The 26,720-nt window shown below is 40.4% G+C and overlaps 1 protein-coding gene across 4 annotated transcripts; it reads left to right on the plus strand.

The window, feature by feature from the left end:
* The first annotated feature begins 5,783 nt into the window (after positions 1 to 5,783).
* On the plus strand, positions 5,784 to 26,642 carry SAV1 (salvador family WW domain containing protein 1). Of its 4 annotated transcripts, XM_058163103.1 has the most exons (6): positions 5,786 to 6,284; positions 7,563 to 7,613; positions 9,979 to 10,422; positions 22,900 to 23,170; positions 25,140 to 25,283; positions 25,541 to 26,642. In XM_058163103.1, exons 1-6 carry the CDS (start codon positions 6,191 to 6,193, stop codon positions 25,740 to 25,742), a joined length of 1,206 nt encoding a protein of 401 aa, XP_058019086.1. In that variant the 5' UTR covers positions 5,786 to 6,190; the 3' UTR covers positions 25,743 to 26,642. The 4 variants fall into 4 exon arrangements, with proteins under 4 accessions (XP_058019089.1, XP_058019086.1, XP_058019087.1 ...); XM_058163106.1 differs by lacking the exons at positions 7,563 to 7,613; positions 22,900 to 23,170 and adding an exon at positions 20,811 to 21,081 and having other exon boundaries at positions 5,784 to 6,284; XM_058163104.1 differs by lacking the exon at positions 7,563 to 7,613 and having other exon boundaries at positions 5,791 to 6,284.
* Positions 26,643 to 26,720: the final 78 nt, after the last annotated feature.

A 26,720-nucleotide genomic window follows, 5' to 3' on the forward strand; every position in this document is an offset into this window, starting at 1 on the left:
TTTAACAAGAGAGGGAGTGAGGAGGGGGGAGAATGTAGCTGGAATTTTACTGTCCGATGCTCAGCACAACTTGACCTCATGAAAATGCTCAGCTGAATGCTGGCTCTTCCACTGAGGGGGAAAACTCTTTCAGAATCTTCTGCCCAGTCCTGTCCCAGAGGACAGGACTTTGCCACCAACAACCAATCCTTCCCCTTTTGGGTCTTAGGTGAAGCTACTGCCTACACTCCATTGGGGTCCTCCTCCTCATCTTGGCTGGACCTTCTATCTCTCCATTTTCATTTCCCTTTTTTTCAGGAAAGCCACTCCTGAACCCTTCTTCTCCAACCAGGAACCAACAAGTCCGCACACTTAATCTCTCTTTCCAACTTTTCTCTCCAGCCACTAATGCAGTGACTTTTTCTTGCCTTCCCTCTCCAATTTTTATTCAGGCCAACAGTATATCCCCTTCCCCCAAATAACTGAGAAGGTAGGTGCCTCTCCCAGAGCTCTGGTCTCTAACATTTATATACCAGGCCAATCAATGGGACTCCAGTCTCAATTCACATCACAACAGCTCAACCCTTGTGATTGCACACCTTCACTTCAAGATCAGAACTGGGCATTTTGCTCCTTTTATTTATTCTATATCCTGGCTCATGGCAACAGAACGGCAGTCTTGCCAAGGCATTAAAACCCATATGCCATACCTGCTTGAATGTGTTGTATGAATACAGCAAATAAATTACAAACTAGACATTTAATCTAGTGTGTAATGCAAAAATCTATTGATTTGTCTTAATATGCGTGAGAACCCAACAAGCTGAGTCATTTGAGTTAATTGGGGGAAGTATATGGACAAACACTAAATAGTAAACCAAATGCATAACTTCCAATGGTCCTGCTCACAAATATGCCTGCATAAATTGTCAGAATAACTTGAGCAAAATTCATACTACATATTATCATAATTTGTTTGCTTGCTTGCAGCTTAGTGTATGGAGTGCACCCAGGCCCTGTGGTTAGTAAATCATTGTTTATGGCTTGACTTGCGAACATAATCAATTATGGTTTATTAGGTAAATCATGGTTATACAGACTTCTATTTTATTTGAACACAATTGTACAAGATCCTGATTACCTAAATTTAATTTTGGACAACCCATCTGGCAACCCAGGTATTTTACACTAGGATGTATTGTATAAAATGAATTCAGAATCAGATTGTTTTGTTTGCACACAAAAAGGCTTTGGAATAATATGGATAAAGATTGGGCTGAGAGTATTGATCAGTTGCGAAAGCAGGATATATAACAATGTAGCCATCAATAACCATTACCATATCACTGCATAGTCTCATCTATGGGCCTGGGTACTTACGGGACCGCCTGCTGTTACCACATGCCTCCCACCGACCCGTACGCTCTCACAGAGAGGGACTTCTCAGGGTGCCGTCCGCCAAGCAATGTCGGCTGGCGGCCCCCAGGGGAAGGTCCTTCTCTGTGGGGGCTCCCACACTCTGGAACGAACTTCCCCCGGGTTTACGCCAAATACCTGACCTTCGGATATTCCGTCGCGAACTGAAGACAAATCTTTTTATTCGCGCGGGGCTGTCTTAAATTGAATTTTATCAAATTTTTAAAATTCTTATTAATTAATTTTAAATGGGGTTTTTAGCTCACTGTATATTTTAATTTTCAGGCCAATTTTAAAATAAGTTTTTTAATTGCATTTTAAATTATATATTGCACTGTTTGTTTTATTTTTGCCTGTACACCGCTGTTCTGTTTCCCTTCCCCCAATACTCCCAGCAAAGAGTCCGTCAGAGGCCTTCCTTTTTTTTTCCTTTTATTTACATAGATACATGTCCTGGCCACGTCTACCCACGGGCCTGCCAAGTTTCTGGAGATAACGAGGAAATTATAGATAAGGCCAGAATTACTCACGAATATATTCTTCCCTCCATGAAATAGTTAGCTCGCGCCAAATTCATTGCTTTGTCCGAGACAAAAAACCAGGAAGTCCCGCCTCCTATTTATAGTCTCTGCAGATGTCACTGCATGACAATTATGACTTGGCTTTGTCCCAACTCTTCCGCTGCTGCGCACGTCGATCAAGCCTTCGTAATCTTGCGTCCCTCCAAAACTGTTCTTGGGCGTTGCCAAATCAGAAGAAGGCCGGGAGAATCAGGCGTGCCGGCCCCTCCTTTTGAGTGGGTGCCAGGGAGGGAGAGGGCTCAAGAGAAACAGGGCTTGCCAGGTCTTCTCCCTCATTTTCTGAATCATCCGAGTCCAGGAGTCTGGGTCCAGGAACCTGGGTCACAACACTATCCTCACCGCAGGGCCCTTCCCCGGGCTGACGATCGGGATGCGGTCGGGCTGGGTTCTGCTCATGGAAGGCCTGCACCAGGTCAGGGCATGAACGCCGGAGGCATCTACCCAGGAGAAATCAGTCCCGTATCCCTTCCACGCGATCAAATATTGGAAACGACCTTTAGCCAGCGAGAGTCTCGTACGCTGTGGACTTCAGATTCCTCCGACCCGCCCTCGGCGACAGTGACGGGTGCTGTTGGGCACCGAAGGGGACTCGTGTGGCCTCAGGAACCAGAAGGGACCGTGAAAACGGGTGGATCCGCATGGATCGTGGCAGGGTCAGTCGGTAGGCTACCGGGTTGATGACTGCCTCGACAGGGAACGGGCCGATGAATCGGTGGTCCAACTTCTTTACCGGGCGGTCGGACGGGAGGTGTTTGGTGGAGAGCCACACCCGGTCTCCAACTGCCAGCGGGGGCGTTTCCCTTGACGGAGTTCCTTAAGGCGCCTGGTTGCCGTCAGCATTCGAACGGGGTCCTCATACATGGTGCGTAGGTGCTGCCAAAAACGCTGTTGGTCCGCCAGCAGGGGGCTGTCCTGGAGCAAGAGGGGCGTGGCCCATCGAGCAGCCGAGCCGGAAAGAAGGTTAATCACGAAGGCCACCTTAGCCCGGTCGTCTGGGAAATCCTCTGGCCTCATAGCCATGTAGAGCTGGCACTGTCCCAAGAAGGTCGGGAACATCTCAGGCTGCCCAGAAAACTTATCCGGCACGGTTATCGGGCACTTGCGACGAGGAGGAGGAGGAGGAGGAGGAGGAGGAGGAGGAGGAGGAGGAGGAGGAGGAGGAGGAGGAGGAGGAGGAGGAGGAGGAGGAGGAGGAGGAGGAGGAGGAGGAGGAGGAGGAGGAGGAGGAGGAGGAGGAGGAGGAGGAGGAGGAGGAGGAGGAGGAGGAGGAGGAGGAGGAGGAGGAGGAGGAGGAGGAGGAGGAGGAGGAGGAGGAGGAGGAGGAGGAGGAGGAGGAGGAGGAGGAGGAGGAGGAGGAGGAGGAGGAGGAGGAGGAGGAGGAGGAGGAGGAGGAGGAGGAGGAGGAGGAGGAGGAGGAGGAGGAGGAGGAGGAGGAGGAGGAGGAGGAGGAGGAGGAGGAGGAGGAGGAGGAGGAGGAGGAGGAGGAGGAGGAGGAGGAGGAGGAGGAGGAGGAGGAGGAGGAGGAGGAGGAGGAGGAGGAGGAGGAGGAGGAGGAGGAGGAGGAGGAGGAGGAGGAGGAGGAGGAGGAGGAGGAGGAGGAGGAGGAGGAGGAGGAGGAGGAGGAGGAGGAGGAGGAGGAGGAGGAGGAGGAGGAGGAGGAGGAGGAGGAGGAGGAGGAGGAGGAGGAGGAGGATGGGGGCTGCAGGCACATTCCTGGCAGCAAGTTGGCCTGCCAAGTTTCTGGAGATAACGAGGAAATTATAGATAAGGCCAGAATTACTCACGAATATATTCTTCCTCCATGAAATAGTTAGCTCGCGCCAAATTCATTGCTTTGTCCAAGACAAAAACCAGGAAGTCCCGCCTCCTCCTCCTCCTCCCTTTGAGTGGGTGCCAGGGAGGGAGAGGGCTCAAGAGAAACAGGGCTTGCCAGGTCTTCTCCCTCATTTTCTGAATCATCCGAGTCCAGGAGTCTGGGTCCAGGAACCTGGGTCACAACAACCGCCCTGAGTCCTTCGGGAGAAGGGCGGTATAGAAATCAAATAAATAAATATACCCAATTGCATGGTAAAGCCAAGTCTTAGCACTCTCTTGGGACAACTGAAAGAATTTTTCCCTTTTTACTTCAGCCAGGGTATAACGCAACATGTCCCATGAAACAGGTTTAGCCACTTCTTTAAATCAGTTTTAATTTGATAATAAACTACAGTACTCCAGAACCAGAGGTACCTAGAAATTCCTATTTCCTCCTTCCCACAAAGAGATTGACTTTACACAGGATGTCCATATTAATTTCTCTACAAATTGAAAATTACTACAGGGCAGGAGTAGCATTGTTCCTCGAGATCCCACCACCCCAGAATTCAGAAGTAGTAAAGACTCCCACAAGTGGATTCCCTCAAAGCTTAGTAATTTATGCGAACACATCTGTATCATTTTCATTTCTTTTTTTTCTTTTTTTTTTTTTGCCCACCAGCAGTGTCAAAATCTCATTTCAAAAAGCCCAAATCTTACCAGTGTAACCTACAACCCTGGGTTTTCCTGTTGGTCTTAGCCATGTAGAGCTGGCACTGTCCCAAGAAGGTCGGGAACATCTCAGGCTGCCCAGAAAACTTATCCGCACGGTTATCGGGCACTTGCGACGAGGAGGAGGTGGGAGGATGGGGGCTGCAGGCACATTCCTGGCAGCAAGTTGGCCTGCCAAGTGAGCCACTTGCTGCTGGAGCTGTTGATTAGCCGATTTTCATTTCTTTTTTTTCTTTTTTTTTTTTGCCCATCAGCAGTGTCAAAATCTCATTTCAAAAAGCCCAAATCTTACCAGTGTAACCTACAACCCTGGGTTTTCCTGTTGGTCTTAGCCATGTAGAGAGGGAGCTAAACGTGTCCAGTTTTCTCAGCTATAATGTTGTCCTCCGATGTCACTGATTAAAACTACAAAGATATTTTATTTTCTACTGATGCCCATCTCAGTCAACGATTCTGAGCGGTTTACAATTCAAAAAAATATGTATCAAAAACGTTAATTTTTTTAAAAAAAATAGTAAAAAGTGAAACCAATAAAAAAACTTCCAATTTACACAATACACAAGAGCAAGATACTTGCCCAGTTGGCAATACAGCCAGGAAACGGGACCCTTGGCACACTCAGAATAGAATAGAATTTTTTCGGCCAAGTATGATTGGGCACACAAGGAATTTGTCTTGGTTCATATGCCCTCAGTGTACATAAAAGAAAAGATACCTTCATCAAGGAACAACAGTTACAACACTTAATGATAGTCATAGGGTACAAATTTAACACTTAATGATACAAGCGCCCCAGGTTTGGGAACATAAAGGCAAATTTTAGGGAAACTTTAGAAAAAAGCTTTAGGGAAGGTTAACAAGGCTGGGACCGTGCTGATCTCCGACTGCAATTTGCGCAAACTGTCACATCTGAGGGAAGGACCTTTCCGCAACAGCTGCTTCCAACTGCCAGGGAACTTCCAAGCTTAACCCGAGGAAGTATAAAGTCCTTTCCCCTCCAAGCCATGAGGTGGCGCACTCCCAACCGCCAGGTTTGGTTTTGGAGTGGGGTTTTTCCCCCCGCCCGCGATTGGTTTGCCATTGTCTCCTTTCCTAGGGATGAGAGAGAGTGACTGGCCGCCTGGCTTCGTGCCGAAAGGCAAGGCTAGAACTTAAGATCTGGTGCCTGAACCACTAGTTACGCCAGACTGACTCAGCCGGACACGCCCTCCACAATTGCCAGCTGCTCTTCCCCCTCCTTCTCCCTCCTCCTCCTCCTCCTAAGCTTTCAACGCTCCCAGTGCTTGCCTTCCCATTGTTCCTTGCGCGGGGAGCAGCCGCTGTTCCTTCAGAGCTCTCCGGCTGTGGGCGGGAACGGAAAGTTTAGTCGGGGAGCTTGCGAGAGTGAAGAGGGAAAGGAGCGCGGGTCGGGTGCGCGGCCCCGCGCGCGCCTCCTTCAGGGAACTCTGTCCCGCCCATCCGACTCTTCTTTTCCTTCCCCCCCCCCGCCTCCTCCTCCTCCCGCTCGCGCTCGGGATAGGGAGACGTGGTGCGCGCGCTTGGCCGGTCTGAGCGGAGGGGGGCAAAAAAAGGCGAAGGCGGAGGGCGGCGATGGATCCTGACCGAGAAAGAGTCGCCCGGGGACCGCGGCGTTGGTGGCTCCTCCGGCGGCTGTGAGGGGGGAGGCGGCGGCGGCGGTGGGGAAGGGGATGCTGTCCCGGAAGAAAACGCGCGCCGACCTCTCCAAACCGGGCGAGGTGCAGGGCAAGTACGTGATCAAGGAGACCAGCCCGTTGCTCCGCAGTGAGTTTTGAGACCTGGTCGGGGAAAAGGGGAGAGACGAGGGAGGAAGGGAAAAGAAGGGGGAAAGACACCCCCCCCCCAAAAAAAACAACAATCCTGAGGGGGGAGAATGGGCCGTGGGGGAGGGGACGGTGGGGTGGGGGGGAAATCTCAAAATCGCCGGGATGCTTCTTCCAAAGTGAGGGGTTGACTTTTACACAATGGTGGCAGAAGAGACCCAACGTTACTTAGGTTTACATCCCAAGATCTTCTTGCAAGCTTTACTGAAGCCATTCTACGTTTCTTAATTAGGGACAGCAGCTTCAAAAAGCTGCTTTTTTTGTCGTCCCACAAATGAAAGAAAAAAAAAAAAAAGATTTGAGATCTTTTGGAAGATCTTCCGATAACGTTAGATCAGTAGAGGGTGCTGGTTCTCACTTATCTAATTATAACAAATACAAACTACTCCTTTTTGACCTCAATTTAAGATGCTCTTTTTAAAAAGAAAAAAGAAAAAAAAAGGGACTCCTTGGAGAGGGAACCCGAAGTCGAATATTTTGTGAATTTAGTCCTGATACCGCTGGCAAATACCAGGGGTGAAATATGTTCAGGAAGACACTTTTTTTCTGAATTCTGAATATATGTCTATGTCTATATGTTTTGGGGCCCTAGGAGGAAATAAAGGATAACTGCCAAACCTGAAGTCTTTCCACTCTTGTCAGAACTTCAAAGGCACAGATAGGAAACTAATTGGACTTAAATCACCTGTAGCTGTTGGTGTCTCTGTTCATTTCTTTAAGGAGTGAAATTGCTCTTGTTCAAAGGCCAAGTGTAGGCCATGTGACTTTAGCTTGTCACCTTATTATAATCTTTAAAGGATTATGCATGGTTAACCTAAAGCTTTCTGGTTTGGAGAGAAAACAGCTGTGACTGTGGTCTCATTTCATTTGCAAGGGGAGAACAATTTTCTTTTGAATAAATTGGGGGAGAGATGCTGGTGATGATTATATAAGCTATATCTTTCTTATCTTAATCATATCTAAGTCTCACAGGAGTTCATATATTTATGGTTTGTATCACCTGGGAAGTTGAGCAGGACATAGCTTGAACTGATTTGAAAGGAGTTTGTTTTTTTACAATGCGTAATTAAATTGCAGAAACCTGCTTGAGTTGATATAAAAAGTTTCAAAACTGCGATTTGAATTAAATTTTCTTTCCCAGAGATGATACAGTTCTAATATTAACACAATACAAGGATGGCTTTTATCTCTTTCCCATAAACTTTTGATTGCTTTGCAGTAAGTAGAAATGGAATAAAGACCTGCCAGACTTTGGGTTTTATCTATCAAGGTAAACCATTAAATAAATAGTTTTTATTGAAATGAAATTCTTTGATCAATAGAACCCAGGTAGGGACCAATAATTTTTCCTTGATTTTCTGAGTCCTGCATGCCCTGAAAGGTAGTTTGAAGTTATAATCTGAATTTATTTCAAAAACAAATCCTATTCATTGGAAATGTTATTACAATTTTCAAAAAGCCTACATTGTACTGGCTGTGTTAGGGATAAGTAACAATTATCATTATAAATAATTAACCTTATTCTAATAGCTTGCTTAGACCCCTTTCTTTTATCTTAGAAAGTTAAGTTCTATCTTGGCTCAGACTTTTATGGGAATTGATAAAGGCTGAGTTTGGTATAAAAGTCAAGAAGTCTGTCTGATCAGAGTTTAAAGAACATGTAACAGAAGAGAGACTACCAGAATTTCACATTAATTACTACTCAATGCTATCTCTGACTGCCCTTATCCTTGTGGGATAAGATTGGTTGATATACAAACTTGGAAAGTGGCTGTTTTCCTGTTGACAAATGAAAAGAAGAGGCAAAATGAGTCACATTTAATATTAATAAAGTTAGAAATAAGTTTAAATCAGATACTGTATAGCAGTCTGTGAATGTAGGCTGTATTTATTTATAAAGACCCATTTTGGAACTCTCAGACTTCCTTCTGATCATCATTATCCGAAACAGATAGCATAATTATCTACCATTTTGAGGGGACAAATTGAAGATAGTAGGGTATGCATTAAAATGGCATAGTACGGGTAAAAATGAAACTCACCACCACTGTCATTTGTTTTGCAGCCATTACTTGCTTCTCACAAATACCAAGGCTTTAAAAAGGGTTGAATGAAGTTTAGATGAAGTAGATGCTAAAATAATTTGACTAATTTTGCCTTAGAGAAGAAGAAAAGGTTTTCTTACTGCTTTCCAAAAGAGTTCCCTGAGGTTCTTTTATTAAACTATTTATTCTGTTAGTTCTGATTTTTTAAAAAGGGAAATTAGATTTTGATTCGGTTTAGATTCACATGTAGGAAAAGGTCTTCTCTGCACTGTTTCTTACCAGGTTACAGAAGTGTGAAGAATCTAAATAAAACTTGTTTGCTTAAAACCTAGTTGATAGATTTAGTTATTGTGATGGAGGGGAAATTAGAGAGGGCTCATCTAAGAGAATCACTGCCAGGAGTGAAGAATCTGCTGGATTTCAAATGTTGTTGAACTTTTGTCTTCTATTAGCTTCAGCTTCTAGGCCATACAGTAGTATCTGGAAGGCTGCAGACTCCTTTCTTCTGAGGTTTGAAAAGTTATTATAGCATTTTCTATGACAAATTCTCATAAGTGGAGATTTGGGGAATTAAAGTCCCAACATAAGGGCATTACATCAAGCAAGTTCACGCTATAGAGTAAGAAATCTATATCAGCAATATTCATAAGACAATAGTAATGTATTTATGTTAAACACAAAATAGTCTGTATTGGTTGTTGTCTACACACACACACACACACCTCTCATTGTTTCAAAATACCCTAGCTCATACTACATTATTATGATATATTGGAATTATAGTAAATGATTAAATAGTTAAATTTAGTTGAAATGCCAATAATGTAATGTTTTACGCAGCTTGTAATTGCTTAATTTCAGAAATAGACTGAAATTAAGATGATTATCATTTGTTTTACATATCATGATAAGCCAGCATTTGTCTAGTTTGAGGGTTTTTTTTTACCTGTCTTGTAGAAGTACCGATAATTACTGATGATATGCAAAACAAGTCATTATCTAATGCAATATAATAACCATGTTATATTGAACAGCGCATGTACATAAATTAGGAAAACTCTACAATCTAGCTATCTAATGTCTAACTGGATCATGATTCCAGAAATATCAAAAGTACAAGTTTTAATTCAGAACATCCCACAAAATTCCTGAACATAATTTGGCATTCATGCTTATGATAATGTCAAACCTATTTGATTGGGGTGTGGATGCATTCCTTGGAACCTGACAGATAGATTCATAAAGTGAGAGGGATATTTTTGACCCGGCCATGCTATTTATTCGTGAAGAAGTAAAATTGATTAAGATGCATAAAATATATGTAGAATTACCTTACTTTAAAGAAAATAATATTAAAATCTTGCTAAAAACTTTGATTTTAGCATTACAAACTTGAAACAAAGTTTAAATACCTTGAGATTTCTTCCTAGAATGTTGTTGGAACTGTACAGTTTGGGGTTCATGTTCATATAAAGGACCTCCTTGGGGCTTTCTTTCTGTTTTACAGGATTTAATGTATCCACTCTTCATTAACATTTGTAAATATCCTAAGTTCTATGTATTTATTGTTACTATAACTCTCTGCCACAGATCTGATGCCTTCATTCATCCGTCATGGTCCAACCATTCCAAGGCGAACAGATATCTGTCTTCCAGATCCAGGGCCTTCTCCCTATTCAGCAGGCGGGGACAGTGTCCTTTCCAGACATCAGAGCTTCCTAAGGACTCCAGTGCAGAGGCCTCCTCATGAAATAGTACGGCGGGAAAGCAACAGGCTATCTGCCCCTTCCTACCTTGCCAGGAGTTTAGCTGAGGTCCCTCGGGAATATGGCTTATCTTCACAGTCCTTTTTAACAGAAGCCAACTCAGTTACTGAAAATGGAGATGCTGGACCCCGTTACTATTTTGGTCACTTTTATAATGATCAAAGACGACATCAGCTGGGGGATCATGTTCAGGAAGAATATAGATATTATGAACATAACACTGACCTCATCCAAAGGATGTCACAAAATCAGGGAAGACACAGTTCAGGCAAGTATCATTGGTTTTTTTACACGTAATTCTATTTTTCTTTTTTGGCTCTATGTGAAAACATCTAAACAGTATATTTTATGCTTTTACTAGTAGAATTCAGTTGATATGATTGAATATACCAACATCTGAAGCTGCCTTGCATTGGGTCACATAAGAACTGTGACCATGTTTAATCATCCCTCGTATGTTTATTAACATTACCTTGATCCATTGACTTAAGAGTCAAATTATTGTGGAAACAGCAAAAAACTTGGGGAACAGCTGTGGACAACAGCAATACCCTATTAGTGTGTAAGAGGATCGGAATTGAAGGGCTTTGGTACTTCCTCCACTAATATGGATAAAGAGTTGATCTCAAAGAGCTGGTGTAATTAGCATCATTTAACGAGCCTGTCCATGGACCCTTTTCAAAGATAAAAGTAAAGGTTTACTCTTTCTAGTTGTGTCCGACTCTAGGGGGTGGTGCTCATCTCCCTTTCTTAGCTGAGTAAGCCAGCATTATCCGGAGACAATTCCATGGTCATGTGGCCAGCATGACTATATGCCAAAGCACACAGAACAGTGTTACCTTCCCACCACGGTGGTACCTATTTATCTATTCACATTTGCATGCTTTCGAACTGCTAGGTGCGCAGGAACTGGAGATAATATAATATAATATAATATAATATAATATAATATAATATAATATAATATAATATAATATAATATAACATAACAACAGAGTTGGAAGGGACCTTGGAGGCCTTCTAGTCCAACCCCCTGCCCAGGCATAATAAATAAAAGGAGCTCACCCCACTGCACAACACTCAGGTCTCAAACCTGGGCTGTCAACTTTCCAGCTGACAAGCTCAATGTTTTTAACTGGTGAGCCATCATACCCCCTTTTAAGAGGACCCATATAGAATCTCAGCCAAAGAAGGAACCAGCTCTGAAGGGATCTTTTTCTTAAGCTCATTTGTGTTTTGCTTGTTGGTGTTTGCTTGACTAAAAAATAGGTTTTATCATTCTGATTTCAATTTGTTAAACTAAGAAATAATGTAAAATTTTATTTATTCTACTAGACATGTTAGTTTATCCCACTGCCTCCACAGCATATTTCTTTCTTAGCCTTTTAGTATATGTTTGAAGCTCAAAACCGAGGAGTTAATTTTTATCTTCATGGCTGACTTTCTTAGCAGTACTTTCTACTCTGATTCCTACTGTGTGGCCTGAGTCTCATCTAAATTTGGTTATATATAAAGTTCTTCTGGTTAAACAAACCATATTCCAAACAGTGTACTGTTTCATCTCCTTATTGAAAATATTGCACCAATATTTGAGGAAAAGGTTTTTAATTTTGGGAAAACAATTGATATATTTTAATTGTATATTTTGCTAATAGCATTTTAAAGTATAAATTGCATACAATTTTTTTTAAGTATTCACTCTCATTGGAAGTTTAGACTTAGGAACAGATAGCACCTGCACTGGTATTAATTACTTCAATCAATAAAAATTTTCATTAATTGTTCCATCTGTCTGTAAAACATTGTTCCAGTAATCTTCTGGATTATTCAGGTGGACTTTTGCAAACTTGAGATGGGTGGCAATTTGCTTTCTGGAGAGCACTAGTATACTCTTCCCATACCTACGATTCTTGTTCAGTATTTTCATTATGGACTCATGAACCCTGACATCATATAATGCAAGAGTGACCTGCAGGTCCATTGCTGTCAACTTAGAGTTGAATGCTACTTCTTGGAGTATTATATCGTTTGATCTTGGAAGACTAACATTGGTATTAGATTTTCTTTATTTATATAGTATCTATTGATCATGGATTGATGGAGGCCAAACATTTTGGCAATTTTTATAGTCATTTCCAGACTTAAATGTATTGACAACCTATTTTCTGTAACTTAAGAAATTTTGATTGGAACATGGTTCATATCCATAGACATGACATGAAAAATGGTATGTATGTGCATTTTTAATGGGAGAGGGACCCTCAAACTCATGTTTATCTCATTGATTGGAACATCTAACTTACCTGCTTAAGAGAATTTCTTATTGTAGGATTGCGCATAGTTTTTTCCAACAAAGAGAGCGAATCTGGTGGTCATGTGTTCAGGTGACCACAGCTAAGAGCATAGTATAGTATGTTGTGTGTGGTTTATTTAATCAGAATCTGTATATTAATAGGACTTAAATGAAACTCTGATCACTTTATAGATCACATTGTTAAAGGATCATAGATCTGAAAAGGGATTTTCAAGCTTTCCCCATTGTGAGGCCTATTCTGCTGGGTGATTTGTTTTACCAGACCACAGATAGGCAACATTTGAGAGGCCAAAAGTCAAGTTCTGCTTTTGGGCAGGCTACAGGAGGCCATGGTGCTACCAACAAGAAAAAATGGGACTGAACATCTTGATGCTTTTTATGTTTTAGAGAGGTTTTAAAGATGAGAATGAAGCCTTTAGGGAAGGTAATTCCACTCTCACCTTTAACTGTTCAAACATTAAAAAAAACCTGCCATCACTTTAAAGTATATCATTTATTCTCTGCATCAAATGGGTATATTTCAGCAGTCTGGTTTTGCCTCTCAGAGCCCTTTTACTTCCATTATGATCTGAATCTTGGAAAAGAAAGAATTGAAAATGTGTTTCTGAAAAAGGGTCATTTTGTTGCCAAAAACAAAAGGTTTTATTGGAAGTGTGAACTTGAGGTTCTGGGAGATTGCATAAAAGCAACTTGTTGCCTATCCTAGCTTAGCAAGATTTATTTGTGCTTGTATATTGAAAAGTCAACTTTGATCAAAAAACAATATTAAACCCAAAGCTGGTTTTAGTGCCAAGGAGGAAGTTTAACGATTTAGGAACTGCTATTAAAATGGTATACTGAAGAGTAAGGCATACCAAACTTTGAGGAAAAGCTTGATAGTAAAAATTATTTGTCTCAAATATGATTTTTTTTGTGTGCTTAAAAACATGTCATCAGATTTTTGAATGTGATTTTTGTGTTTGTGGGAGGCAGTAAATGTTTGAGTACCACTTGTAGAATCGTAGTCCTGGGAAGCCCATAAAGTGTTCGAAGTACAACACATATTACATTGTAGTCAATGGGATATATAGACTTGTTACTATGTATTCCTCGTATCTTATTGCAAATTGTCTGGAGCAGTTTGAAGAGAGAGGGATATGAGATTGTCAATTCCCTTCTCTCTTTTTGCAAAAGATGGTTTTATTTGAAGAATTTCTGAGACTCAACAAGGTAGATTGTTTGTAGTTTTCCCTTATATATAAAATCTCATGTTCCTGTAAGAGAACTAATACATTCCTGTTCACTCCAGAGGGGGGGCTGGAGACCTGAGGGAAACAGATGGCTCCTCTCTCAGTTCCTCCCTCACTCCAGAGAGTATGTGCAATATGGACTATCCTTAGCCATATATTTTTTTTCCTTCACTTTATTTTGCTTTCTTTTCCATTTTTCCCTGAGCAAAACCCAGGGTTAGGAAACTCACAGAGCCCTTTTCTAATAGCAGAGAGCAAGCAAAAGGGTCATCTTTCATTTGGCATCTATGCACAGTCTCACTTCAGTCAAAGCTGCAATTCCCAAGTCATCAGCCATGAGTCCCATCGTTGCCCAATTCCCTCACCATCCTTTGCATGAGTACAGTATTCTCATCTGCAGTCCCCCTTCCTCAGATCCCTCTCCTTGCTCCTGTTGTAAAAGGCAAGAAGCAAGCCGCTTAGCTATCATTGTGACACTTCCCTTCAAACCCATTCAGATAAGAGTGTGAACAGTTGTGGAAGGGAACCTACAAGCAGCCTTTGAGTCTCAAATTTTTTAAAAGGTACTTTACCATGATTACTCAAGAGGTGTGTAAATTCCTGGGCCTGGGAGATCCAGAACCTGATCTCCTTCCCAGATCTCTGATGAGTTTGCTGACAATAGAAGCAACCCCACCACCTCTCTTTCTACAGAGCATAGCCCCTGGAGCATAGTGCAAGCCCTATAGGCAATGAAAAGTGTTTATTCCTTGCTCCTAAACTCTGTATTTTTCCTCATCCAGTTCTAGACCTGCTCAAATACTTCAGCGCTTCTTTTTGTGGCAACCCTGATTTCAGGAGCTATCCTGAGTAAATATCCAAAGCCCAGGAAAATCGGAAATTGGCAGTGCAGAACACGAGACAAGAATTTTAGCTATAAGAGGTTCCATGGCTATCTCAAGCTTCTGCCAGTTTTTTCTTTTCCTGCAGGCTAATTCAACCATCTGGAACAAAGGATATTCATGTCAGATAGACAAATTAACCAAGTTGGCCACCTTCATGGCAAATGATAGTCTGGACAGTGCCCAGTTCTCAGAGGCTCAGTGCCTAATATAGCTCCTAGAAGCAATTACTATTGACGAACTGGAGTAGATTCTAAATCCAAAACATCTAATCCATTAGTGCAGTCTACTCAAGACCAAGCATAAAAAGAAACCTCTGGCCTTAGTTTTGATACGGGTTTGGTAAGTCTCATTTTAGAATGCTCTGGCTTCCCTGCAGGAAAACGGAACATAAAAGGTCTTTTTCTACATCAGAAACAGAGCATCAAGCCCACTCAGGTTTTATTGGAAGTGTGAACTTGAGGTTCTGGGAGATTGCATAAAAGCAACTTGTTGCCTATCCTAGCTTAGCAAGATTTATTTGTGCTTGTATATTGAAAAGTCAACTTTGATCAAAAAACAATATTAAACCCAAAGCTGGTTTTAGTGCCAAGGAGGAAGTTTAACGATTTAGGAACTGCTATTAAAATGGTATACTGAAGAGTAAGGCATACCAAACTTTGAGGAAAAGCTTGATAGTAAAAATTATTTGTCTCAAATATGATTTTTTTTTGTGTGCTTAAAAACATGTCATCAGATTTTTGAATGTGATTTTTGTGTTTGTGGGAGGCAGTAAATGTTTGAGTACCACTTGTAGAATCGTAGTCCTGGGAAGCCCATAAAGTGTTCGAAGTACAACACATATTACATTGTAGTCAATGGGATATATAGATTTTGTTACTATGTATTCCTCGTATCTTATTGCAAATTGTCTGGAGCAGTTTGAAGAGAGGATATGAGATTGTCAATTCTCTTCTCTTTTTTTGCAAAAGATGGTTTTATTTGAAGAATTTCTGAGACTCAACAAGGTAGATTGTTTGTAGTTTTCCCTTATATATAAAATCTCATGTTCCTGTAAGAGAACTAATACATTCCTGTTCACTCCAGAGGGGGGGCTGGAGACCTGAGGGAAACAGATGGCTCCTCTCTCAGTTCCTCCCTCACTCCAGAGAGTATGTGCAATATGGACTATCCTTAGCCATATATTTTTTTTCCTTCACTTTATTTTGCTTTCTTTTCCATTTTTCCCTGAGCAAAACCCAGGGTTAGGAAACTCACAGAGCCCTTTTCTAATAGCAGAGAGCAAGCAAAAGGGTCATCTTTCATTTGGCATCTATGCACAGTCTCACTTCAGTCAAAGCTGCAATTCCCAAGTCATCAGCCATGAGTCCCATCGTTGCCCAATTCCCTCACCATCCTTTGCATGAGTACAGTATTCTCATCTGCAGTCCCCCTTCCTCAGATCCCTCTCCTTGCTCCTGTTGTAAAAGGCAAGAAGCAAGCCGCTTAGCTATCATTGTGACACTTCCCTTCAAACCCATTCAGATAAGAGTGTGAACAGTTGTGGAAGGGAACCTACAAGCAGCCTTTGAGTCTCAAATTTTTTAAAAGGTACTTTACCATGATTACTCAAGAGGTGTGTAAATTCCTGGGCCTGGGAGATCCAGAACCTGATCTCCTTCCCAGATCTCTGATGAGTTTGCTGACAATAGAAGCAACCCCACCACCTCTCTTTCTACAGAGCATAGCCCCTGGAGCATAGTGCAAGCCCTATAGGCAATGAAAAGTGTTTATTCCTTGCTCCTAAACTCTGTATTTTTCCTCATCCAGTTCTAGACCTGCTCAAATACTTCAGCGCTTCTTTTTGTGGCAACCCTGATTTCAGGAGCTATCCTGAGTAAATATCCAAAGCCCAGGAAAATCGGAAATTGGCAGTGCAGAACACGAGACAAGAATTTTAGCTATAAGAGGTTCCATGGCTATCTCAAGCTTCTGCCAGTTTTTTCTTTTCCTGCAGGCTAATTCAACCATCTGGAACAAAGGATATTCATGTCAGATAGACAAATTAACCAAGTTGGCCACCTTCATGGCAAATGATAGTCTGGACAGTGCCCAGTTCTCAGAGGCTCAGTGCCTAATATAGCTCCTAGAAGCAATTACTATTGACGAACTGGAGTAGATTCTAAATCCAAAACATCTAATCCATTAGTGCAGTCTACTCAAGACCAAGCATAAAAAGAAACCTCTGGCCTTAGTTTTGATACGGGTTTGGTAAGTCTCATTTTAGAATGCTCTGGCTTCCCTGCAGGAAAACGGAACATAAAAGGTCTTTTTCTACATCAGAAACAGAGCATCAAGCCCACTCAGGAATTATTAGCAAAAAAAGATGAAACATCTATGGGGAAGAGCATTTAATTACAATATTGTTTATATTGCATCAATCCAAAAAAACTAAACCGATGCAGAATCATTTTATATCTTTTTAAAAAACTTTTTTCTGATGTCTCTTTCTAGGTTATTTCAAAGCTGGGAAATTAGTTACCTCATTCCACAGGAAACAATACCAGAAATTCTCCTAGTTCTAGCTTTGAAGTGAGTGCATATAGAGAGCCAGGGAGATGGATTTGTAATAAATATTCAGAAACCATAATGTAAACAAGGGTAAAATGGGAAGGGAGATAGTAATAAGAAGAGACTCACAGTTTCTCTCTGACTCACTGAGATATAAGAGGGAGAAGAGGAATAGCACAACTGGACTTTAAGATTTTGTTATTATAGCCTTTCTCAATAAAGTATAGTTCTGGTCTTCCTGTGGAATGTATTTCCTGATCTGGCCTACGTCAAAGGGCTGACAGTGGGAGAGAAATACCCACTTAGGATACCTATTGCTGTGGTAGAAAAAGGACTACTGTGGCAAGTCCAATGTAACATTTTGGTTTGTTTGGGAAAATATGCTTGGTATATATAGCATACTTAGATTGTTAGATCTCGAAATCCGATTATGTCCATCACTTTTTATTGGACTCTGATGATCTCCTTCCTTGTTGCTTCATAGAATGTAAGTTTTAAAGAGCATGGGCAACTTTGGTCTCACTGCGGTTTCTGTTGTGGGAATTTGATGGTATGGCTGGCCTGACAGTGGAAGCAAAATGAAAAATTGCTGGGCTGTCTGGTTGCCTTTGTTTAATTCTGAGGTTTGAAAACAGTGACATTAAGACAGAGGAAAGGAAGGCCAAACCACAGCTAGTGCTTTCTCATGGTTTCCTTCTTAAGGCATTGAAATAAGAGAAAATAAGATGTTTTAGTGAAATGGAAGGAAATTACTTCGAATTCTGGTCTCAGAGTTTGGAAGAAAAAAAAGGAAAGTTTGCATCTTTGAGAGATTGGAAGTAGATTGTTTCTTTTACCATTGGCTAAGAAGCAGTTAATGTATGAGTGGACAGAAACTAAAAATGTGGATTGTCTATTCTGTAGAAATAAGAGGACAGAGTAGACATATTAAAATGAGGAGGAATGGCAGATTTCATAATATCCTCAGGCATTTATTCTGTGGCTTGGATACCCCCAAAATACAATTCCATGTTGAGTAGGTAAACTTAACTTGTTTTTTCACATTTTGTAAAGGCAAAAGTTCTAAAAGAGGGTTTTCAAACTAACACACACTTACTTAGTGATTATAGTAGAGAAGAGTTTTTACCCAATGACCCTAATCCTTATTATGAAACTCTTCAAATTTAGGAGACATTTTAGTACTCCCAATATCATACAGCAGTAGATTCTATATATTTCTTAGAGTGTCCTCAAATGGATGGCCTTTTAACACTTAGGTCAAATGCATCTTGGATTCTTTTGCTGAACAAGGTATTTTCTGGTGAGAAAAAGATAGGAAAAAACAGGAAAGTTCTTGTAATAGGATAGGTTACAACTTTTAAGATGATGCAATTCCCTCACCATAACATTCCTTGAATGAAGTTTTTGCATACCAAAAGTCTTGTCTGGAAGCACTTTTGGAAATATCTCATTTCAAGAGAATGAGATTGTTCTAAGTCAAACCAGATGCTCATATTTCTGTCCCACAGCCTCCATCTACCAAGGAAGAAAAGAATTTGTGAGTACAGCCATCATGACTCTTAAAAAAGCTGGAAAATCATACTAAGTGAATTAATGGACCACTACTACCACACATCCCCAAAAGCATTAACATCAGGCAAAGTGTTCAAAGGCAGTACTGATCAGCACAAAGAAATCTCTCATACAAAGCATATTCATCCCCACCCTATGAGGTCAAAAACCACAAGGCAGGCCCAAAAGAAGATGGAGAGACAAAATCAAAGTTACACTACAACAACATTAATTAACAGTGATTGAGGCTGCCAGAAGAGCAAAGAACCAGAACTTTGTATCTCCTTTGACACCTGAAGCAGAAGAAGAGGAAGAGGAGGAGGAGGAGGAGGAGGAGTCCCTCATGCTGGAGTGATATACAGTTGCAATATTATTGAGCTGTCTAGGTACAAATGAATGGATAATTATTTCCTGGAAGCAACAATTCATATAATCACAATATAATACATTTTAGCCTCAGTGGTGTCATATAGTATCGGCAGCATGGTTGCCCTGTCCCTTCACGATGACTGCACTGTACTAATGGCTTGGATAATTAAAGCTTTTAAAACATGTAAGATGATCTTCAGCAATTTTGTTTTTGTTTTTTCCACACACACCCCTTCCCAAAATTAATCAGTGAAAGGCTTTGATCGAAGTGTTGGCTGTCTTCTCTTTTCCTTCTAAATTGGCCAAAGACACTGAGAGGGTCTCATAATTCCTGCCAGCATTTAAAATAAGTCAAATTCTCCTTAAAATAAAGTACTTGGGAAGAAGCTAACAAGGATGCCTGTGGTCTTTGTGGCTTGATCACGTCCTGTAGAAACTAAGGGCAATGACCTTGTGACAGACATATGCAAAAATGTTACTTGGGCAAAAGGACCCGAAGCAGTCCTGAGGTAATATTTAATATTGAGAAGCATGTCAGGCAGATGCTGATTCACAGGACTATAAGAAGGTGAACGAGGTAAAGCAAATCAGACTTGCAAGGTTTTATTATAGGCTACGTTTCGAATTCCTGTGGAATCAATTTCCTGATTTGGTCTACCTAGAGGGGCTGACCAGTCTTGTCTTGTCACTGATAAGAGTAGTAATTTGATTTGCTCTACAGTAACAGTCTCTTCCAGCCATCAGTTTTTTCCTCTGGAAAACTTGAGCCAACTAGTCCTCTTGTTTAGAGCAATGATGTAGAACATCATTTCTGCAGACAGCCGGTATTATTTTCTTTGACATCCATTATATCTTCATTCTTTTTCACATGAGAGTGATAGAAGGCAAACAAAAGATCAAAGTGATGAGATGGTAGATGAGAACTAAGAACCTCCTCTCCCTGTCAACTTAGAAAATTGATGCTGTTTGGAATAGAATGTACTAAATTACAGGAAGTTTAGTTAAGCCAATAACTAAACTTTCCTTAGATATTGGCTAAGGAAGCTTTGTAATGCTTCATCTTTTCTGAGACTCCATGCCTAAAACCAAAGGAAGACCTACTTTCATTTTGTCTCTTAATTTCTCGGAAAACTTTGGTTCCAAGTTTTCTGACATCTTGGAAAACTAACTTCACAATAAAAACCCTTTTGTTTCCAGACAATCAGTTCTATATGATTTGTGACCTCAAGTATCTATTTCTTGAAAAAGGAGTTTTCAAATTTTCCAGTTCAAATGTTTTCCAATAAGAGGAAGCTTGTGCTAAAGCAAGCTCCGGTCCACAATTAATTGGTCATGTGGTCAGCCCCTGGCTTACATTGGCCTTAGAAAGTACACATTTAGGCCTGGTTAGTATTTAGATGTGAGACTACCAGGGAAATACTTGGGATTTAGGCTAGACTGGGAAATCAAAAACATCCTGGAAGAAGGCAGTAGCAAATCACGAATGTATTGTTACAACAATTTGTAATGTACTGTTAAAATATTTGTCAACAAAATATCAAAAAATTGAACTGACTAAAATATACTTTTCATAGTTTATTGATGAGTATATGTGAATTTCTGAAAGCAAAGAGTTCACAGATACATTCTCCAGACAGGAACATTTACATGAGGAAACAGGATGCAAAGGTATGATTATGAAACTGATCACAGCCTGTTTTTCTGAGGAAAGAAATTAAATAATATTTGGTTTATTAATACCCCAGTTGGCTTCGTTTTCCAGGCATTGGAAGGGTTGCTGCAACATCATTGGGAAATTTAACAAATCACAGTTCAGAAGATTTACCTCTCCCTCCTGGTTGGTCAGTAGATTGGACTCTTAGAGGAAGAAAGTACTACATTGACCACAATACTAACACAACACATTGGAGCCATCCACTTGAGCGAGAAGGTCTGCCTCCAGGATGGGAACGTGTTGAATCAGCTGAATTTGGAGTGTATTATGTTGACCACATCAATAAAAGAGCACAATATAAACATCCTTGTGCTCCCAGGTAATATACTTGTGATCTTCACTATGGAATGTTTGAATAGATAGAGATAACTGTGCTACAGGCTAATCAATTTCTTTATTGCTTGTATGTATTTTCTCTTACTTATTTCAACATATAATCACAATATAATACATTTTAGCCTCAGTGGTGTCATATAGTATCGGCAGCATGGTTGCCCTGTCCCTTCACGATGACTGCACTGTACTAATGGCTTGGATAATTAAAGCTTTTAAAACATGTAAGATGATCTTCAGCAATTTTGTTTTTGTTTTTTCCACACACACCCCTTCCCAAAATTAATCAGTGAAAGGCTTTGGTCGAAGTGTTGGCTGTCTTCTCTTTTCCTTCTAAATTGGCCAAAGACACTGAGAGGGTCTCATAATTCCTGCCAGCATTTAAAATAAGTCAAATTCTCCTTAAAATAAAGTACTTGGGAAGAAGCTAACAAGGATGCCTGTGGTCTTTGTGGCTTGATCACGTCCTGTAGAAACTAAGGGCAATGACCTTGTGACAGACATATGCAAAAATGTTACTTGGGCAAAAGGACCCGAAGCAGTCCTGAGGTAATATTTAATATTGAGAAGCATGTCAGGCAGATGCTGATTCACAGGACTATAAGAAGGTGAACGAGGTAAAGCAAATCAGACTTGCAAGGTTTTATTATAGGCTACGTTTCGAATTCCTGTGGAATCAATTTCCTGATTTGGTCTACCTAGAGGGGCTGACCAGTCTTGTCTTGTCACTGATAAGAGTAGTAATTTGATTTGCTCTACAGTAACAGTCTCTTCCAGCCATCAGTTTTTTCCTCTGGAAAACTTGAGCCAACTAGTCCTCTTGTTTAGAGCAATGATGTAGAACATCATTTCTGCAGACAGCCGGTATTATTTTCTTTGACATCCATTATATCTTCATTCTTTTTCACATGAGAGTGATAGAAGGCAAACAAAAGATCAAAGTGATGAGATGGTAGATGAGAACTAAGAACCTCCTCTCCCTGTCAACTTAGAAAATTGATGCTGTTTGGAATAGAATGTACTAAATTACAGGAAGTTTAGTTAAGCCAGTAACTAAACTTTCCTTAGATATTGGCTAAGGAAGCTTTGTAATGCTTCATCTTTTCTGAGACTCCATGCCTAAAACCAAAGGAAGACCTACTTTCATTTTGTCTCTTAATTTCTCGGAAAACTTTGGTTCCAAGTTTTCTGACATCTTGGAAAACTAACTTCACAATAAAAACCCTTTTGTTTCCAGACAATCAGTTCTATATGATTTGTGACCTCAAGTATCTATTTCTTGAAAAAGGAGTTTTCAAATTTTCCAGTTCAAATGTTTTCCAATAAGAGGAAGCTTGTGCTAAAGCAAGCTCCGGTCCACAATTAATTGGTCATGTGGTCAGCCCCTGGCTTACATTGGCCTTAGAAAGTACACACATTTAGGCCTGGTTAGTATTTAGATGTGAGACTACCAGGGAAATACTTGGGATTTAGGCTAGACTGGGAAATCAAAAACATCCTGGAAGAAGGCAGTAGCAAATCACGAATGTATTGTTACAACAATTTGTAATGTACTGTTAAAATATTTGTCAACAAAATATCAAAAAATTGAACTGACTAAAATATACTTTTCATAGTTTATTGATGAGTATATGTGAATTTCTGAAAGCAAAGAGTTCACAGATACATTCTCCAGACAGGAACATTTACATAAGGAAACAGGATGCAAAGGTATGATTATGAAACTGATCACAGCCTGTTTTTCTGAGGAAAGAAATTAAATAATATTTGGTTTATTAATACCCCAGTTGGCTTCGTTTTCCAGGCATTGGAAGGGTTGCTGCAACATCATTAGGAAATTTAACAAATCACAGTTCAGAAGATTTACCTCTCCCTCCTGGTTGGTCAGTAGATTGGACTCTTAGAGGAAGAAAGTACTACATTGACCACAATACTAACACAACACATTGGAGCCATCCACTTGAGCGAGAAGGTCTGCCTCCAGGATGGGAACGTGTTGAATCAGCTGAATTTGGAGTGTATTATGTTGACCACATCAATAAAAGAGCACAATATAAACATCCTTGTGCTCCCAGGTAATATACTTGTGATCTTCACTATGGAATGTTTGAATAGATAGAGATAACTGTGCTACAGGCTAATCAATTTCTTTATTGCTTGTATGTATTTTCTCTTACTTATTTCAACATGTAATGACTATGTGAATAATAGCAATTTTGGATTTGTGCATGTTTGTTCATAAAATGTGTTAACATTGATTGAGCAAAACATTCCTGTTTGGCATAAAGCTTCAGAAAATATCCCATGAATATAAATGGTTTTCTAGCATTTTTGGAAACAATTGAAGCTTAAAACTCCTTCATGCAAAAAAAATGGAACATTTCCAAACTTTGTAATCTACTGGATGTTGAATACCCAACAATTTATTAATATGAGGTATCTATGTAGTAAAGAAATTGACATTATATACAATTTCCTCTACCTCTATTCTACAGTCATTGAACTCTGAACAATATATTTAAAAATATTTATATTTATTTATTTACTCTGCAAAGAAAGTGAGTAGGCCAATACTCACATTTTGCAAACAGAAAATACTAAAATGGAAAGAATGGTGGTGTGCCAAACCTAAATTAGAAAACTTGAACTGAAATGAATTCAGGGTTCCAGGTCTAGCACTGATTTCAAAAATTGTCTGTGTCGCAAGGTCAGAGAATAATTTTGCTTAGTATCCTTCTTGAAATCAAGTCATACTGGAAATTGTATAAATCCCCATGAATTTCTGAGAAGGATCATAATGTTTAATTTTATAATTGGCTCAAAATGAAGTCTTTAAAAAGTGCACTCAAGTCAAAATGTTCAAATACTGTGGTAAAAATGTTTCCTATTATATTAATACTCCTAGATTTATGTCATTTTAACTTTGATATTAGTAATTGGAGCTTTAACAAGAAGAATTGTTAATTACTATCCAGAGTTGCTGGGAGTTGGGCTGCGAATTGTGAATTTTAATAAATTATTAGTATTATTAATAGTTCTCCTTCTCATATGTACTTGTGCATCTTACAGAAATTTTGTAGATCTGATGCAATGTAGTAGGTTGAATTCCCAGGAGGGAGGGAGTACATTCCTAAGGAATAAGTGGCAGCTCAATCCAAATAGAGAAAAAGATTCAGTGTGAGAGAAAGAGGCTGAAGCCAGCCACTCCGTAATAGCTCTTAACGAGTGTATGATAGATGCAGATAGCAGAGTTCTTCAGTTTGGCAAGATTCTCTCTATAGGTGAGAAACAATAAAGAACTCAGGTTGGAAGAATCACCATGGGTCTTCCTTGGTTTTTGGGCCTGCCATCAATTGTTTTAAATCCTCTTGGTTAGACATATTGGACTACTGTATATGTTGGAATTATTTGTATATAGGCAGATGGGTAAATATGAGTTTATAGAAATTAATAGTAAATTTAAATTATGACTCAACGGCAGCACTTAACCAATATAGGCTGATATCCACCCCACCCCCCACCCCCAAAGCCAAGAAAAATCAGATTTCATTAGTACTTGAATGAAATTCACCACCAAACGTGAATGCTCTGCTTTGGAGTGCACCATTAAAAGCCACTTTCATATTGTTGCCCTAAACCAGTGTTGGCGAACCTTTTCAGCACCGAGTGCTGAAACGGGGTGTGTGCGCATGGTGGAAACCGGAAGTAAAGCCTCCCAGGGGTGCATGCACACACCAGGAAGATGATCTTCCGGTTTCCGGCTCACACATGCGCACTGGCCACCTGTTCTTCCAGTTTCTGGCACACAACCACCAGCCACCCAGTGCGCATACGTGCGCTGGAACCGGAAGAACAGCCACCCAGTGTCCATGTGGGTGCTGGGAAGATGATCTTCCGGGTTTCTGGTGCAGGCATGCACAACAGCCACCTGCTCTCCCGGTTGTCTAGCCACGCCTTGCTCAATTTAATGTTTTCTTGGTTACATACGTTGCTAGATTGTGATACAAATATTTGCTGTCTGGTTTTTGGTGTGTCCCTTTGCAGTGTCCCCCGTTATGACCAACCACCTCCTGTGACATATCAACCACAGCCAGCTGATAGAAGTCAGCCTATCCTTGTACCTGCCAATCCGTATCACACTGCAGAGATTCCAGACTGGCTGCAAGTCTACGCTAGGGCTCCTGTGAAGTGAGTATTGCTTAAACTGTTTTTCCTATGCCTGATGATAAATATATTTTATAACAAATGTGTTATACTGGAACCTTTAAGATACCAAGTATAAATTATCAAAAATATTTCTTCTCCTTAAATCAATTTTGATGTAGTGGGAAGTGTTGAGTGTGCAGTTCAGTATAGTGTTATAAATTAAAATGTTTCTGACATACTCAGTGACATTAGCCTTTCCTTTATACGTTTGTTTTATATACTCCTGCATTTTCTCTTAGATACGATCACATACTAAAATGGGAACTCTTCCAGTTGGCTGACCTGGATACATATCAGGGAATGCTGAAGTTGCTTTTCATGAAGGAACTGGAGCGGATTGTGAAGTTGTATGAAGCATATCGCCATGCCCTCCTCATGGAACTGGAGAATCGCAAGCAAAGGCAGCAGTGGTATGCGCAGCAGCACAGCAAGAATTTCTAAGCTTTTTTGCTATGGACGTTGATGAAGGTTATTAGAACTCTTAGGGACTTCTTGCTCTCTTTAAAAAAATCGTGAATGAGTGCTTTGGTTAAAAAGGCAGCTTCTCCCTGGATCTTGCACCTTTTGTAATTATCTTCTTTGTGCATCATGGCTTTTGAATACAAAATGTTTGTTGTATAAAAAGTTAGTTTCCTATTCTGAAAGCCACTGTTGAGGAAAAAGGCAAAAACAATTTTGTGATTATTTTGTTTTTCATGTTTTTCTAGCAAATGGTTCTACTTTGAAGAAGCAAAATTTCCTTTTTCGAATGGGAAATGTCATTGCACATTTTTCTTGAAAGTAGGCACATGTTCCCATTGCACAGCTGGTGATTTCACAGGTGGTCTTGTATCTGGAGGATAAAGAGATACTTCTGCTGCAGCAAATGAATTGTAAAGTTTGTAGCTTTCATACACAGGGTAACCACATAGGTTTTTTTTCCAGTGGTTGCCTTGCAGAATAAGAGTTTTCTGTTTGAACCAAGCACTTAATAAATTACTGCCTTATTTTGTTCAACTTTGTTCTGATTTGCTACTGGGCATTTGTTTGAGGAAATGCCATATGTAGGCTGGTGGAAGCAGTTTGTAGCTTTGGAAGTATTCCAGGCAAGTAAGGACTGGACCAGCATTTAAGTAACTATAAACATGATGTTGGAGGAGTGAGTTGTCCTGGCCATATGCAGTAAACTGTATCATAATTAGAGTAGCAGTGAACAGCTTTATAAAACCTTTATTTGGTGGGAAAATAAGTTTTACATTCACAACTCCAGAGCAACTAATCTATTTTCATTCTGAATTGTTGCTTATGAATCCTCTATGACATGTTTTCTGTAAAATAAATGTTTTTGTTTAAAATTTGTAATATATTGTTTCTAAATTTCATACTTCTTTGCCTTGTCAACAAAGAGGTGGGCTGCGGAATGGATTAGTCCTAATCGGA

The sequence above is a fragment of the Ahaetulla prasina genome, chromosome 1, assembly GCF_028640845.1.
Source record: "Ahaetulla prasina isolate Xishuangbanna chromosome 1, ASM2864084v1, whole genome shotgun sequence".
Taxonomy (NCBI): domain Eukaryota; kingdom Metazoa; phylum Chordata; class Lepidosauria; order Squamata; family Colubridae; genus Ahaetulla; species Ahaetulla prasina.

Coding starts and splice junctions, on each gene's coding strand:
- SAV1 (XM_058163103.1), top strand. CDS start 6,191: ATGCTGTCCCGGAAGAAAACGCGCGCCGACCTCTCCAAACCGGGCGAG. Junction 6,285..7,562: donor GACCAGCCCGTTGCTCCGCA/GTGAGTTTTGAG, acceptor ATTGCTTTGCAG/TAAGTAGAAATGGAATAAAG. Junction 25,284..25,540: donor TACGCTAGGGCTCCTGTGAA/GTGAGTATTGCT, acceptor ATTTTCTCTTAG/ATACGATCACATACTAAAAT.